Source organism: Athene noctua, chromosome 2, assembly GCF_965140245.1.
Source record: "Athene noctua chromosome 2, bAthNoc1.hap1.1, whole genome shotgun sequence".
NCBI lineage: Eukaryota > Metazoa > Chordata > Aves > Strigiformes > Strigidae > Athene > Athene noctua.
Window position 1 is genome coordinate 142,382,280 of NC_134038.1, and position 18,362 is coordinate 142,400,641.

The 18,362-nt window shown below is 37.5% G+C and overlaps 1 protein-coding gene across 7 annotated transcripts in view; it reads right to left on the bottom strand.

The window, feature by feature from the left end:
- Positions 1-18,362, bottom strand: part of TBC1D5 (TBC1 domain family member 5) — a 327,916-nt gene that overhangs the window by 14,386 nt on the left and 295,168 nt on the right. For all 7 annotated transcript variants that reach the window (XM_074900506.1, XM_074900500.1, XM_074900502.1 and 4 more), the window contains one exon: positions 13,388-13,487. In XM_074900506.1, coding sequence (XP_074756607.1) covers positions 13,388-13,487 — 100 coding nt within the window. The remainder of the gene's footprint in view (positions 1-13,387; positions 13,488-18,362) is intronic.

The following is an 18,362-nucleotide window of genomic DNA, read 5'->3' on the forward strand; positions in this document are numbered from 1 at the left end:
TCATTTTGCGTGAGTGCCTTCTTGATCACACCCTCCTGCTGGGGCCACCCTTCACAATCCATGGGGACTGGAAGCAGAGGTGGGAAGAAGAGGAGGGATGGCAAGCAGCTGCACTCCCCTGAATGGCTGTGCCACGGCTCAGCAGTCCTCACCTGAGGGACTTCCAACCAAGCCTCCTCCCACTGATGGGGGGACCTCACAGGGCAGTCAGTTGCTGAGATGAACTGGGAAACTAAGCGCTCTAGTGCAGACAAAAGCTTTAACTTTTATCCTTCTGTATCTCAAAAGATACCCTTGTAACTACAAATACTTTTTAAAATGGTAGCTCTGTTAAGAGTGCTAGGAAGCATATTTGATATGGTATTGCTCAGCTGAAGGACTTCTACATTAAGCTGAGATGTATCATTTAATTATTATTCCTTCATAGGAGGTGTTGCTGTATTTTGAGATAAGTGCTTTATGAATATGAAGGAATTGGCCGTATTTCTTTTCCACTTTTTACTTGTCTGATGCTCTTTATCAGTACCTCAAAGCTTTAAGGTTTTTTTTTCATAAAATAATAACGATCTTTTTTTAAAAAAACCCCACAGATGTCAATTAGGAACTGAAAACACCTTCCTACCTGTAAAACAAACATTGATAAAATGAATCAAACAAATTGATTATGTGATTTCTAGATTATCCAAAACTGCGTCCAGTTGGATTCTATGCTATAAATATCTATTTTATTTGTTATGATTCAAAAGTTAACAAAATCCTATGGTACTTAGAAGACTAAGGCAAAGAAATATTTTTGGCTACTTTTTTTTTTTTTTTCTTTTTCTTTCATCAATATTTCATTTAGCTGATACCAAATGCTTTCTGCAGAAAAAAAAATAAAAAAAAAAATCTGTTTCAGTGGAGTTCTTACCAGAGGAAAACAAAAGGTGAATTTTACAACCTGTCACCTAGAGCACTGCTGTGATATGTAGGAGACCCCAGACAACCATTACAAGATTCTGGATCTGTTTCAACATAGTACTAACAAACCTCTAAGTTTCACAAAATGAATGGTCATACCCTAACTGTATTCTTGACTAAGCTTCAGAAATACTGGAGCTGTAAAACCAGTTGTTCTCCTCAGAAGTCAGCAATGTCATCCACTATTATGGCTGCCCTCAAACCAGACTCACCACCCAAGGGATGCTTTTTATATAGTTGATTAGAATTCATTTTGTCAAATGAGAAGATTAATTTAAATTTGATAGATACTAGATCAGTAAATCAATAACCACCTCCTCAGCAAGACTATGATCACATGCCTTGATGCACTTTAAAGCCAATGATAACTACAGAGGAGTAACATGCCATGATTGCATTCTTATTCTTTTCTACAAAACATAGGAAAACAGTGTATCAAGTAGTGATTTGGGTGGCAACAGTTGAAACAGCTAAAAATTAAGATGAAATGTATTTTAATTTCTTCCTTTTAAGAGTTACACCAAACCGCAAGCAAGTTCACATGAAAGCTCACTGTAGAAGTATTTTTTTAAAAATCAAGATTTCTATTTCCTCTTCCTAACTTAATTTCTAAAATTTAAACTGAAGACATGCTATCATCCTCTGTGCAGAGATGAAAGAGGAGAATAATCCACAGCAGCTCCTAGCAGGAAAATGAGAGAAGGTTTATGCTCTTTGATGACTCAACTGCTACATATTGCATGATGGTGTGTGCAGTCACTGCTGAGCTCCCTAGCCAGGGAAAGGGGCTGTTCAAAACTTTCCTCTCCACATGTGGAAAAGATGTTAGGCTTGGCCTGATTACTCTAGAGGCTTATTAAGTAAACTAACTTTCACTGAAAATTTTGCATGCATTCAATACAGATTTTGTAAGAAACCCACTCGGAGTGGGAAAACTAGTCTGCTGTAAGCAAAGTCCTCTCAGGACTTCCTGCCCATCTGGAAGATAGATCTGCACCTCTTCCCTTCAACCAGAGAAGCAGGAGATAGAGCTAATTCAAAATAGCTGCAAGCTTTTTATGTTTTCTGTCTTTCTACTACTAGTTCCTGATCAATGACTTGTGAACAATCAACAGTGCCAGAATCGTGTTAAATCGACTTTTTTCACCCTTGCTTTCCACGACTGAGAAGACAGCTCAATTTCAGGATACAAAAGCACCTTCTCATTGCCAAAGAAGACAGCAGTAAGGGGAGAACTGTATTAATTCACCTCCTGATTTTTCCAAAAGAAAGGAAAGCAAACAAATCCCAAGGTTCCCATAAAATGTCAAGGCACAATCAAATCTCTGGCCTCATAGTCCAGTCCTTTTGTATGATCATTTTTATGAAATCAGGGTTTACAGAAAATGCTTCCAATATTTCCTGCACAGTATACTAGTGATAGCAAGACTGCTTTTTCACTAACATTAGAGGGCTGGAAGGATGAACTGGGAATTTAGCTTCTGATAATTTTTCTCACTTTTCACAACAAATACTTCTTTCCCACCTGAACTTAATCTGACTGATCACGAAAATGTGCTCTCTCCTTAAAACTAGACGGAAAATCTAGAACTTAACAGTGGATTTGTGGCCTTTATAGAGACTACATTGTATGTCATAGTGATATTGCTGTTTAGTAATGCAGCTCAGGATGTTCCCAAATACTGCATTTTTTTTCCAGTATTGAAAATACAAATGAGAGGAGTTAAATTTCCTTCTCAAACAATAGAGTTTGTGGTCTAAGAGCTGATGAAGGCAACACCACTAAGTAGCCTAACTTTCATTTATCGATTTCATTCTGAATGTCAACTCTTATTGTAACACATTGTATTAGAAGCATCACTTAGAAATATTTGACTGTTAAAGAAATTAAGGATGTTAAAAATCTGAAGTATTAAATTCTTTGTGAAGTATTGTATTCTTTAAAACATTTATTTTAATATAAATTATGTATTTATATAGTATATCCTTCTGATTCATGTGGCATGTGTGGAACAACAACACTTTATCAATATTTAATGTGTGGTAATGCTTGTGAGATCTGAGAAATATGTGGTAAAAAGTCACCAACTATCAACTCATAGGAGTGCACAGAATTGTAGACATACAGAACATGAGGTTGGTAGGGTCATGAAGTCATTTTGCCTCCTCTGCTCAAAGGCCAGATCAACTCTTAACTATGCACTCTAATTTACCCATGATAAGCAAATTATGTTTAACATATACCTTATGTATCTGTCACTGCCAAGGCGTACCAGGACATTCCCAGACATACTGTGCTTTTGAAAAGAATATAAAAGAGCACAGGCACCGTGCCTCCCATGGCAGGTGAGAGAGCGTTCTCTTCCTATGAAGGGCTAATTTATTTTGAGAAATTTCAGCCCTGATGGTGATGATACACTGTACCATCCCACACTCCTTACATGAATGTACAGTGCTGATCATTGTTAAGACAAATGACATCTGTGTAGTAGCTATTGTTTCATGTGCTCCATATTCCCCCATCTCCATTCTGCTCACTAAAACTCTTTACTAACACCTACTAGGGCTACCAGCCTCTGAGCACCTCCAAGCAATATATTTTTCTTAAAGTTGAAAGCAAGTTTTTTTCTCTCTCTCTCTTCTCCTGCAGAATTGCTCTCTTGCTGTTTACATTCACTAGAAATAGAAAAGTTACTCTGGTGTGAAGTGACAAGCAAATGAAAATTCGTTCTGCATAAGTGACAAACTTAATAGCCATAAGAAATCGAAACCTTTCCTAAGGGGAAACTATACATTTTCTCTTCCTTACGTTCTAAAGACTTCCTTCATACTGCAACAGATTGCAGACATTACACCTTAAAATTACTATGGTTGTGTAAAAGATAGTTATTGTAGATAATGTAGAGATTTTGAAAATATAAAGTTTTCTACTTCTTGTATGGCTGAACTCATTAAAACTGTTTCTGATTTTACAAGCAGAGTGATTTACTAAAATACCATTGTGGTAAATGCTACATAAAAAGCTGGACAGATTGAGAGTTTTGAAAGCAAACATCCATAAATGCCTGAAATTCCATTTAAAACATTCGTAAGGGATTTTCTATGATGTGTATCATATATAGAATAAATGACAACAAACTGTGAAAACAGTTTTTGAAGTTTTCTATGAGATCATTTTCTCCAGTATAGGATTATGATGTTATCTCAACCTGTGTTAATAAATACTTCTGAATATATCAACATGTATTTTCCTTTAATTGATCATTGTTTAGAGTTTTCCTTATTTGTATGAAAACCACCACTGCAGTTACTAGTTTCTACTGTTCTGTCAACCTAATTGCTTACAGTGAGGACTTATGGAAATAAGCATACGAATGATTTCATTCCGGTTAGCTTTAGTGTTTGACCTCTGTGGAGAAACTCATGTGATGTTAAAGTGTTATGCATTTGCTTATTTCTGTGTGTAAGAGGAGTATTCGCTGATGCATTTTGTGCTCTTTTCCACTGTAAAGACTTTAAAGGCTACTGTTGCATATTTTATTCTTGAAAGATTGAGGGTCAAAGAATGTATGTTAACTCCTCAGACAACGTCTACATTTTGGATCAGGTATTATCAACATTGTTTAAATATTTACCCGGTTAACTGATATTTAATAACCATAACTGAATAACTTGTATTGAGGGTGTGTGTTGATTTTAGCCTGTGCAAGTTTTGCCTATGTAAATAGCAATATACCAGACAATTATTGGTTAAAATACTTAATGCAAAAGGTTATTGAAAACATCCACAGTTTTCTGTGCTATGAAGCTGGTGAAATTGTGCTGCCATTCAGAAAAAAAGGATGTTGCAACTTATTTCAGGTTGAAATCTACAGAGTACCCATGATTTAAGTCTTGGATAGTTGTTTCTTCTGAGGTGAACCGAACACCAATGAAGACAACCGATGCGATACAGGAGATAATACATACATCCAATACATGTTACTAACGTAATTATCATGGTTGTTGCTCAGTAATTAGTATGTTTCCTACAGCTATTGTAGCCTGGAAGAAAAGCTAAAGCATTGAAGCTAAAGACTACTCTTCATTAGGAAGGAATACACAGTATGAAACAGGCCCTTTCAATTTTAAAGAAGCGTACAGAAAGAAATTATGGATTCTGACTACAACTATAGGACTTTTCAGTTCTCTTTAAGGATAGATATAGCAAAGACACTTACTTCAAGTGCCATCTCCACGAGGCAGGGAAGAAGGAATGGGGCCAATTTGTTAGCTTCACTGTATCATTCAATCTATTTTGTGTTAATCACCCAGATGTATTGTATAACGTTCTTTTTGATAATTTTTTGAGACCTTTATGATTACCCTGTGGTTATTCCTTCATTGAATAAATCTCAGTCTATTAACTATATTCTGTCTCTGTTCGTTATCTTTTGTTTCTAACCTATGGCATTTCTGTAATAGAAAACATATTAGGGTCAAATGTGCCATGAGGAGATGGGGCAGTACTCCTAAAATCAGTGTTACACTGTTAACGACTTTTTAAGTATCCACAGAGTGTATCTGGGTTTTGGGTGAGACAACTGCAATTTCTGTTTCATTATATAAGAATCTGGATGTCAGAAATTAATGAATTGTACAGTACAACTATTCAGTAGTGTTCTGAGTTGCACACGAAAGTGTTTTGCCTCTTAGAAGAGACTTTGACTTAAACTGGTTTAAAAATAAAAGATAATTAGAAATGCATGTGAAAGGAAAGTAATTTTCCTCCGTTGCCTTAGTTTTGTTCCCTGCACTTTTTAATGTCTGGCACAAATTTGATAAATGTATTAATTTTCTGTTTGCTGCCTATGTACAGTTTTGAATCACGCTGCTGCTCTGTTCTGAAGATGGGGACTTTTCCATGTCACCTAGTCTCTTTACCTACTGCAGTCCTCTTCAGTGAAAACAGTTGTTTGGGATCATTCAAGTAGCTCTGCGCCCTTCCTCTAACGATGCAATGTATTTTGAACATGATGGTCAACTGTGAAAGGCTAAACAAAGTGTGGAGAGTGAAAGAAACATATCATATATGCTTCTGCTCACCTGGTTGGTTACAACATAGCTATAATGATTTAAATTAAAGGTGTATCTTGAAGAATATAATAATAAACAAACCAGTGACTATGGTAAGGTTCAGCTATAATAATGCCAAAGATCTTTACAGAAATAATGGGAAAATGAACAATTTAGTCATGTCAGATTTTAGCTTCTGTTAAAGTTTTATTCTCTAAAGCTGACATCAGAAGAGAAACCAATGCCTAAGAAATGGTGGGAAGGATAGGGTGGATCGCCAGCAGCCGAGAGAGGTTCACCACATAAATGGAAAGAAGGAAGAAGCCAGTGGAAGTAAATGTTGTGACAGGAATTCAGTGAAAGTTGCAGGGAAAGCTATTAATGTAATGATGGGGTGCATAAACTTAATTATTTTCATCTTTGCATTCAGACTACTGGGATGAAAGCATCTGTAACTGCCTACCACAGTCGGACTTTCAGGATTGGCACAGCTGTGGTAGAAAGAAAGTAGCTCTCCATCAGTTGAACTGTGTGTTTTTGACCTTAGGAGTTACCCTCAGGGGACAAAACGGTGGTTAAAATTCATGAGGCATGAAGAATTACACTTTTATTCTTCCTACATATATATATATAGCATGACCAGAAGTGAAGTCTGAAAGTCATGCTATACAACAAATATTTATTTCCTAGTAACCATTCCTGTATTTGATTTAATAAATTTGTTAATGTTCTTTATTTATAAGCTGTTTTCATAGGTTAGTTTACATCATTACTCTTAAGCAAAGGAGCAATTCCCTTAGACTCACAGGGTTGTGTTTGATGGGGCCTTTTTTATTTATAGCATTTCTCATCACACTGGGTTTATAAACTATGGATTGTTTTATTTATATCCCAAGCATAAGAGAACTCCTTTAACGCACTTGCTTCCTCAACAAATCCTGAAGTATTTCATTTCAACCCAGGGCAGCAGAATAATTTCCATTTCATTTTATCCTTACAAAAATGTCCATTCACCTCATCACATGATACATAAAACAAGAATTCAGTACCATCTTGCATATGTTTAACAAGTACTGCATCCAGATCTATAACGGGCAATATATCAGCCCCTAAATAATCAGCAAGTCAGTCAACTTTCCCCTCTCCACTGCAAATGATCCTTATAATGAAATGCATCCTTGCAACAAGTGCATTCACTGTTAAAAGAAGGATGGATGAAGCCAGTCTAATCAAGCCTTTAAAGGTGCTATTTAACACAGTAACTAAAATTATACTCGCATCTATATCCTGTAAGTATTTATTTATCTATTTTTATATTTTTCCTTCCTTGCTAATGGTGTTTGCAGTAATCACAGTGAAAAGGTGGCTTTGAACTGTGTTTATTAAGTCTTCCAAGTAATGTTTGTCTGGGAGATGTCAAGCAGCGTAAGTGAATCTTAAAACTGCCAGCATTGCCTGATGGCTGTGGCAGGGACACATCCTGTGATCCCATCTCAAAAGACTAGCTTTCATTTTTTTTGTTACTGTGATGCCATGACTTCTGGGCATTCTGTAAATATGTACCGTTATCTACAGCCTAACTATGAAAGCCAAGAGCTGACATGTCATTCCAATGGCAGAATGCCAGTGGTGGTTAGAAGAATGGGGGATGGAAACCACTTTTCCACATCCCTTCCATAATCCACACTGGAGGGGCAGAGATGTACTGGAGTACTGGTGAAGGACATAGCAACATATTACAGATAGCAGAAGTCACATTACAAAATGCAGCATAAGGACAACTCAACTAGCCCTGTACAGGTAGCTCAGAGAAGGATTTACTTGCTTTGTCTTAGCCATCATGTTTAAGCATAAAGCTTACTAGATGTGGGTCAGAGCCGAGAGGTTTTTGTGACGTTGCCTCCAAGACAAGAAGTGATTTAGAAATCTGGATATTGAGCAACATATTTCTGAGACCCACCTGAATGTCTCTCTATCAGCTGTCTCAAGTTTAGCAGTACCAGTATGAAGTTAATAAAACCAGGCAGACAGGTTTCTTCTAGTATAATTGGGTACCTTTGCACATATTTCCAGGGTGTTGTGCAGAACTCTGTGGGCTAACTCTTTGCAGAGCTGGTATGAGTCCACAGGGCTCATTAGCTGAGGCTCTATGCTGTGAGAAAGCAGTTAAATTGCTTCTGAATCTCAGCTAGCTGGGGAAGCAACCTTCTGCATTTACATAGTGCTGCCCTTAAGCAAAAGCAAGTGTGGAATGACCTCAGTTTCTCTACTTTCATAACCTGATAAATTGCCTATCAAAAAAGAATAGTTTCTATATAAAGATCCCCATATCCAAGTTAATACTGAACCAATGTTCCTTTAAATTGCCTCCCATGAAAAGGGCTTCTTGTACTACATGTGTAATTATTTGGTAAACTTTCACACACTTGGAGGTCTGAAACTATATCTCTGTTGGAAACAAATGGTAGGTTCTTCTGTCTTACAGAACAGTGATGGATTGGTTCCTGTCCTTTATAAACAGATGACATTTTAAAATTCAGCACTTTTCTCTCTGGAACAAAACTGGCAAGCTCATAAACATCCTTCACAATCTCTCACATTAGTACTTGCCCATGGAAGACTGATACTTCTCCAGGGTCTTAATTTATTTTTTGTTAAGAGTCTGTGCTTTAATCCTGGGCCAGTGCTGACATGGTCTAAACCTTAAAGATACTAGAATAGCAGATGGTGTCAGATGACAGTGTCATTAACTGGTGTCACTTGACCTGCCATTTAACAGCGCTGTGTTGGCTTGAGCTTGGGATGTAATGAAGCTTTGCTCTTTGAGACCCTCCAGATGGACTTCATGTTGAACTAACACCTCAAACTCAGTTTCATGTCAAATGTGAAGGACAAGTGAGGAGCCTTCCAGCAGATACTGTGGGGGCTTCTGTGTAACGTTTGAGTGCGGGTCTCAGACAGATTATTCAGAGACCACATTCACCAGGGAAAATATTCTTTTGAATGCACTTGCTAGCTTGACGCTTTTCTTTACATATATTGCAAGAACAGAACGGAGGAAACAATCAAAACTCTTCGAAAAGTAAATAACATTATGACAGGTTATAATATGGTAATACTTAACTGGTATATTATGGCTTTCTGAATCACTGAGCCTTGAGGTACTTATGTGCACTAACAGAAAAGTACCTCAGGAAGAAAAATGCTGAAGAACATTACTGTATTACTGAATGCACAAGGGACAATATTATTTCCTGAAAAAGGCCAGTGTATGTGAAAAAATAACATCAAGAAAATGTATCTGTGATGATGCTGGAGCCGTAATAGCTATGGCAGCTACACTTTTTCACTATCAGCTGAGTAATATTCTGCATTTATATTGCGAACAAAGCCACAGGACAAGCTTACAAGATTGGATGTATCTTCATTTCATTAATGGAAAAATTGAACACAGTTTTTTTTTTTTTTTTTTTTTTGAAAGCCATGACAAGCTTGCGAAAAAGGGTGGGAACAGAAGTAAAATCTGTCTTCCTATCTGTCCTTTTTACATATAAAAATTTTAACATTTGTCCTCAGAGGCATTAAAAGGCATTCCATCTTAGCAGTTCTTAAAGCTCTTCCTAATGCAAAGCCCTAATAAGGAGACAAAGATCACAGAACAGCTTTTCTGCATTTTCATAATCAAAAACCTATTTCTAATTTCTACACATAGCACTAAGTAGTAATATTTCAGAACCATCATTCATTCCCATGGTAACATCCTCTGATATTACAAGCAGTTAATTATGTCGTTGCTGTGTGGTACACTGTGTGGTTTATTTATGGAAGGAGATAAACATTTAATGAAAGCATCTTTGAATATATGAACAAAATAAAAACTGTCCTTCTATCCCTCTGGTCTTTCCTTGAACTCTATGCAAACAAAATGCAGTACTAGCAGATATCTGCTGAAACCTATAGAAATACAATGGTCTTAGTAAAGAAATGTAATATCATTATAGGGCAAATAGGCAATTTTTATTTTAACAAGATATCATATAAAAATATACTTGGTATAATTGGATTTGATATTACTAGATTATAAATGATTAGGGATTCAAAACAGAATAGATGACTTTGTGGTTATTTTAATAATTTCTCAGCCACAACACACATGGTATCTCTCATGAAGTAACTGCCTCTGACTGTCATTAGAATTCTCCCTGTAAGGGAAAGAACATTCTATAATTGTTTGACATACTGATTTATAGTGCTAATTAAATAATTCTGTGGTGAATGGTCACCGGAAATGCATTTTTATAAGCTTGAATTAGCCTTGTGACCTGTAAATATAATGCAGTCAATACAGGAAAAAGAATAATAAAGTCTGAAAAAAACTGTTTAAAATGTCAATATAAAAAAATGTGGGTTTTCTAAAAATAAGAACCTTAAACTTTATCAAATTTAAAAGGCTTAGACTAAAAAACTGACTTATTGATAATTCTTAAAAATGTTGTCTAACTCTTTGTTAAAGGAAATAGTTCTGTAAGGCTCCTCAAATTTTATATATCCGTACGTTTTTATCAATAATTTAGACAACTAGTAAATGTATGATGGCTAAGTCTGCAGTTAGAGTAGTAGCAGAAAACAGAGGACATTGCAGTTACCTGAATTATTCAGCTAAAAAGCCAAATGACAAGAAATGAATTTTAATATAATCAAATGCAAGGAACACATATGGAAATAAACATTTCCTAACTTTACCTACAGGATAAAATCCTCTGTTTAGAAAGCTGTGATCCACCAAATTTTAAAGGTCATAATGGATTATCACCCCAACCTATCACTGTATCAAAGAGCACTAATGTGATGCTGCATTAGAAACGTTTAAAAAGAGGAATGCCGCATAAGTGTAAAGAGATGACCTTCCCTTTGCTAAGTAACCACTTTGCTGAGCCCAGTGCTGGTACAGTATATCCTAATGTGATTAACCCACTTCAAAAGGCATGTGAAAACCCCGAAGAATTCACAGGAAGACCACAAAAATTATTTGGTTTAAAAAGCAACCCCTACAAAATGAATCTGAAAGTGTTCTACCTAGCAAGACAGTGTCACTGCATATAGTTGTTAAATGAGGATTTTCAACCTTGCTATCAAGAATGCTGCAAGAGCCAAAAGCTGGGTGATAAAGTCGGAAAAATTCAGCCTCGGAGGAAGAAGTAATAGCCTTGAAGTTAAGTGTCCTGACAGATTACAGGTTCTGCGATCTCTGAAATGAACAATTTTCATGGGTAAGAGATGCCTGGAGGAGAATCAGACCAGGTGTTAACTTTTCCCTTAACATGGAAATTACCTGTTATGCTCTGAGTTTTGTTTTGCTGCCATTCCCAGAAGCCCTGAGCAGCGGATGGACACTGGAGATAATCCTCAGGGCACGTTCTATCATATGATGCTTATAGAGAATCCGTTTTCTTGGACAGCCTGCTGGCATGTGCTGCTCAGATCACCAGGACAAACTTGATGCACAGATTTCAGGTCAGAAAGGATTTTGCACAGGTCAGACCAGAAAGAATCCTGGTGTTTTTTTTCCTGCCTTCCCATGGATCATTTGCTGGCTGATTTCGGGAGACCTAACCTCATCAGTTTGCTACAAGTGCAGAAGCTGTGAAGGTTGGTGGTATCTCAGTCTCTCTTGTGCTCTGTTTATCGCATGTTAACTGTTAACCTCTACAGGATTTAAACACATTACCGTAACCCAAATTTACAAAGTTAGCAGCCCCTGATCTTCAGAAGACATGCAGGAATATTGTGAAGAAGTACAGGGAGTAGGACTTCGAGGAAACTAGGCTGGAAGGCTCCGAAGAGCACTGCAGGGGTGCCAGGATGCACCCGGTGCACCCCTGCAGCCAAAGCTGTATAGGGGATGGCTTTCCCCGAACCTGAGAGGGAAACAAACTGCTCCACGGTGCTCTTGGGAGACTACCGGCCCTAAATGTTTTTGTTTCTAATGTATTTGGAAAAAAGAATTTAACACCTGGATATTACCACAAATGTTTTGCTTTCATTTCATGGATCCAGTGCTGAAAGGCAGATTACTTCAAGTATCTCTGTTTGGGTTTATTGTGATCTCTAGTCCAGAGCCATAACTGCTGAAATGCTTATGCTTGTACCTGAACTGATATCCCTGCTAAACAAACATTCCTTGTCTTCTTTCCTAAAGGAAAGAAACTTCAGCTTTTCTTCTTGACACAGAAATATTTTCCCCATCATTTCAGTAGCTAATAATTTATCCCTTTTGCTTGCTTCTAGTCTCATTATTGTTCATGTACCTTCACAGAAGCAATACAATATATCAGACTAAAACTGTTGGGGTTAGACGTTTACGCTTGGCTTTCAAAGGCCCTGATTCCAAACTTTCAAATAACACTGTATTTATAGCTTTTCCTAGGTTCATAACAGCAGCTACTAAAACACTCACATAAAATAAAATGAAAATAAAAGTATAATATGGCTTTCACATCTGATCTTTTTGATCTGGCAAACTTAGGTATCATATATTTAGTTCTATCCACTGAAATATTCAAATTTAATTTGATTTGCTTAGATGTTTCAGGCTATAAATAAACCTTAAAATTACTACAGTTGTGCCCTGGTTTCTTAAAAACAGTGCTTTTTCACATAACTAAATATACTAACTTTTGGAGTTCAGTTCAACACAGTTTTAAAATCCTGCTTTTATTGAAGCATAGCTAAGCATATTTACACCTGAACTGATTGAAGCTTTTGGTTTAATTTCTCTGATTTGTCTTGGCAATGTATAAGTTGAATTTTAGATTGGAGTCTTTGCTGATTCTGTTCCCAGTGTACTGACTTATGTCTTACTGTATTTCTCCCGGTCTGAGCAAAATATTACAAACTAGACAGCCTACAGAAACACATTTTTACATACTGAAGTTGATCAGCATAGATTGTGAAGATGCTACATTTAATGAAAGCCTATGAATTTTATACAACCACCACTGTATGCATCAAGTATCGTTCTGGGACTGTTGAACTGCAAACGGGCTTAAAAAGTGTAAGTTCACATCCTGTGAACTCCAGCATGTCTCTTACAAGAAATCTTAGGAACAGTCAAAAGGCATCTGTGCCAAAATGCCCCTACTTTTTTTTTTTTTGTTCATCATCAATGGCTATCATAATCCCAAATTTAAAAATATGACAGTATAATGATACAGTGGTTGGCAGAATCTGATAGAACTGGGTACATCAATTCAATCTTCATGGTTTGTAAAATAATATGCACTATACTACATAAATATTATTTTAGTTCTAATACAAACATGAAAAGAGCCTTTGTAAAGATTTACAGGTTAACACAGGGTACTGCACTTACCAAGATGTGTGTTCATCATCTTTGCACAATATTTGCACATGGCTTCCAAGTCGTTTAGTTGTCCTTGTAGAAATGAGATCTGGGCCTCCAATTCCTCCTCCTGCAATTAAGAGGTTATTAGCATTAAAAACCACCTTTTTATGATACACAGTAAAACTGGTAAGCTAACCCTTGACATGCTAGGTCATCTAGCTAGGACATCTTCTAATTTTCCCTGTTTCTTTGTTCCTGAGAAAATTTTGGAAATAAAGAGAATCACCTTCAAATCATATTTATTCTTTTGTCATTTCATGGAAATAGGGTTTGGTTTTAATGTTTCAGTGTTTATTAATACTTCCCTTTTACTTTCTAAAGAGTCTAATAAAAAATCTGCCTATATTGATCCAAGAAAGGTTAACAATTCATATTTCTTTTGCAGATGAGCTATGCGGTTTTGCTTGTGCAAACACAGTACCACACCAATGGCAGAAAAAACTCACCAAATAAGAAAAATTCTCATTTCTGAAAGAGTAATTTCCACAGCAACTCCTTTGAAACCTCAGAAAAATTTGGTTTTTATATTTCAAGGCATGTATTTCATGAGACCTAATACCATACCTCAAGGATGCATTACTGCCACATATTTTGGCACATTTATTTGTGTAATACATCATGCTCTATCTGCATAAAAAAATTGCCCAGCCAACTGCAATTCCACACAGTGTCTTACGTAATATTTATGTGAAAACTATTTTCAGCTCACATACTATAAAGCAGTTACTCTAAATTATTAAATTATGTTTAACAAATATGCATCAAGCGTGATTTAAAATATGAGTTTAAAAAACAGATTCTTGATTTTAAGGCCCAGGAGAAGCATTATTATCTAGCCACATGCCTTGTATAAGCAATGGGAAATACCTCAGCTAAGAATTTCTCTTTGAACTCCTTTCCTTGCCAGTTTACAAATGCATCCAGCCTTGACTCTGAAGACCACACTGCAGAGAAAGTTCACCACTTCTTTAGAAAAATTCCTTCAAAGCTTAGTCACGTACAATATAAGCAGTTTGTTTAAGTATGCAATTGAAATTAAGCAGATAAAGGTAAAGCAACTTCTTAGCTTTTTGTTTTTCTTAGGAGTTTTGCAGTTCTATCATACTCATGTTGGATAGGAGATTGTTGAACATTACAGTATGAACTATATTTCAAAATGAAATAAATCCCAAACTGATCACCTAGAATAAAGAGGTGAATATTGAATAAATCAATCATGACTTAATGGTACATATGATCTTAATCTCCATCAGAAACTGAGTCAGAGACAAGAAAAGGAAACTGCACTAATATAGCATATATCCAAAAGCAATTGATAAATAAAAAAAAATTAAACAGTAGTATTTTGCAATATCTACCAATATCACTTCTTCCCTACACACTTTTTTTCACACTATAGTCTAGAGATATTAAACATTTTTTCTTTGCTGTTTATCCTTAAATTAATATACCCTCACCTTATTGTACTTAACGTTATACTTTGACCACTTAAGCCTCAAAGAGATTGATTTTATATTCCCAATGTAGAGTTGCTGGAAGACTAATCTCCTTCAAAGTCTGCAGTTCTGTCACAGCCTATACAGGCCTATCAGCATTGCTATTTCTGTTCAAGCAATGTCCCTGCAGAAGACCTTTTCCTAGTACATACAGCTAATGATTGCAAGAAATAATCTACCATAAAGTTTAAATTGCCAGTGCACAGCAAGTGCAGCTGTAAGATAGGGCAAGACAACAATATTTTAGTATTTTACTATAAAATAACATAATGAAATTCTAAAATCATTAGCCAGTAACTGAAACCCAGTTTATCTACTGTAAGTGAATAAGCAAATCTAACTTCTGGTAATAAATATTTCCAACAATATTTTTTCTTATTCATGGATTAGAACCGCAGTAAATTGATTTTCAAATGCTTTTGGACAGCTCTATCCACTTGGGGAGATTCTGAAGCTAACCTTTTCAACTGTACAACAGTACCTCTTCATTTGGCACGTTAGACCAGTGCTGAGTAAACTACATCCACCAGTCTTTCAGCTTGTTAGGATCCAGCATGGGGAGCAGAAACTTTCGGCAGATGCAGCACACACAAACGAGGGTACTGTGGCTGGGAACTCACAGACAGCGCAAGAGGCTTCCTGTCAACTGGGAAATCTTGCACAAGGCTAAGTCAATTCCCTTGGAGTTCCTGACTTATCTGGCACCCTCAGGAAGGGCATCAAGGAGTGCTGCCAGTGGGATGTGCAAGACAGTTACTTTGGCATTTGACACCTGAGACTCAGATGTGCCGTTTGCATAAGAAGGCAACAAATTGTGACGACTTGCTATAAGACACTGTCCCTGCTGTCACTGGCAGTGCTGTGGCAACCTCTGTGCAGATGGACCCCTGAGGGTGACCTCCCTGGAGGAAGGCTTGCTCTGTTGCAGTTGCCACAGCAGCAGCTGAAGAGCTGAAAGCAGAGGAAGGTGTGTTTTATTGCATCAGGGTGACAAACAGGTGACTGACAGGATCTTTCAAGGTGTAAAAGCTTATGCAACAGACAGGGAAAGTGCAACTGAGGCAAGACACGCACTCCTAAGACATGCATTCCTAAGAAGGTGGAAATTGGAAGTTTGTGACTTCTGGCAACAGGAGAGCTGCCCAGTCGTGCAGGACCCAGGCCACAGAGGGGAAGAACAAGCTCCTTCAGAGGAAGAATCCAGGTTGGACACCATATCAGAGTGCTACCAAGAGAAAGTGATGAGTGACAGAGTGGTCGGTGACTCTCTTCTTGTCAGACTCATCAGATAAGGAGGGTTCTTGATTGCATGGAGCCACAACTTGTGGTGTTGCTGAAAGACTGGGGGTCACCTAATGTTCTGATGTTTTTTTCTTATTATTCATACATACACCAATGACATGGTGATGTGAAAGCATTTCACTTCAAAAGTGACTGTAGGGCTCCTGAGAAAGGGCAAAGGGGACAGGAATCCTGGTGGTGTTTCTCTTTAATTCTATGGCGAAAGGGAGAAGCCTGGATAGCAGCAGATATATCCGATAGACCACATATGACTACATACTTGGTGGCACTAGCTGGGTGTCAACTATTTTGGTTGTGACACCCAATTTGATGAGGAAAGACAACTTAGAACATCTTTGTGAACAGACTAGCTAATACAGTGGGGAAGACTTTGTCACAGAATGGGGACCTAACCCAGAAATACATGAGGAAGCAGCACATACAGGACAAGGTATACAGAGGGTGCATCTGGCTGAGTAAGGAGCTTCTTAAAATGGGAAAAGCACATATGGAGATAGAAATGGTGAAAATGGAGAGCACATATGTGGAAACAATGACAAAAAACAAAGGACAAGCACACAATCATTGGGCACAGGAACAAAACAAGGGAGCACAAAACCCAGCTGGAGCTAAAATTAATGAAAGACATTAAAGGGTAACAAGAAGGAACTTTATGAGCAGCGAAAGGAGGTTAAAAGAAAATGTAGGTCTACTGATTACTATGGGAGGTAAGATAGATAATGATAGATAATACAGAAAAGGCTACAGCACTCAATTCCATTTTTGTCTCTCACTTTTTAGGCCAAGTCTGCTCCCAGACTTCTGCACCTACAGTTTGGGAAGGAGAGGGATGTCTAAGAGTCAGGGGGGCAATAGGCTAGTGAATACCTGAAGCAGTATGCATTCAAATACATGAGGCCACTTGGGATACACCCATGGGTGCTGAAAAAGCTGATGATGTGATTGCAACACCACTGGCTACCATCCGTGAAAAATCACTGCTATTACAGGACATACATGATGACTGGGAAATACATCCATATTCAAGAAAAGCAAGAAGGATCTCAGAAACTATATAATGCTTGGCCTCACCATAGTTCTTGGAAAAATCGTGGAGCATGTCCTCTTGGAATCAATTTCCAACATGTAAAGGACAAGACAATAATCAAGAAAAGTCAACAAGAATTTACTAATCTGGTTGCCTGAACTGATGAAATGACTGGCCATGCAGATGAGGGAGAGGAGTGAATGAAATATGTTTTTACTTTAGTTAGGCTTTTGACACTTATTTCCAAAAGTGTGATCATCTATAATATGACAAAGTATGGGATAAACAAAAGGACTGTAGGTGGGCTGAAAACTGGTCAGACCCCTAAGCTCAAAGAATAGAGTCAATGTACCTGGAAAGGAGCACAGTAACCAATGTACTGCTACGAAGATACTGTTCAGTATCTTCATCAACAGCCTATATGAGGAGACAAAATTTACACTCAGTAGATTTTCAGATGATGCAAAATAGGGAGGTGTGACTGCAGTGCTGATTGGTAGAACTTCAATTCAGAAACACTATGAAGCACTGGAAAACTAGGCATAAGAAACATTTTTGAGGTTTCTGCTTTAGAAACTGCAATAAGTGCAGAATTTTGCATCTGAGGAGAAAAAAATCCAATGCACCAGTGCACACAGGAAAGGAAATTGCAATGTTTCAAGCCCACTGAAAAGGATCTGGAGGCTACCGTGGCTGCTGAGTTGTTTAATAAAGTTCTCTCATCACAAACAATGTAAACAGCGTACTGGCTACATTAGGAGGAATGCGGTCAGCAGATCCAGGAAAGTCATAACCCACCTCTACTCAGTGCTTGTGAGCCCTCATCTTGAATAATGTTTTAGGCCTCCAGTTCAAGACGGATGTTGAGAAACTGGAGAGAATCCAGTGCAGGGCTACCATGATGGTTACAGTCCTAGAGGACAGGCTGAGGGAGCTTGGTTTGCTTATGTTGGCAAAGAGGAGCCTAAGGGGGATCTGCTGGGAGCCTGCAAATGAATGGAGCTACAAAGATGATGTAATCAAACTCTACCCAGCAATGGCAGATGATATGGGGGACCATGGCCCAAAAGTGCCCCTCAGAAGGTTCATATTGGTCATTAGGAAAATATTCTTCATT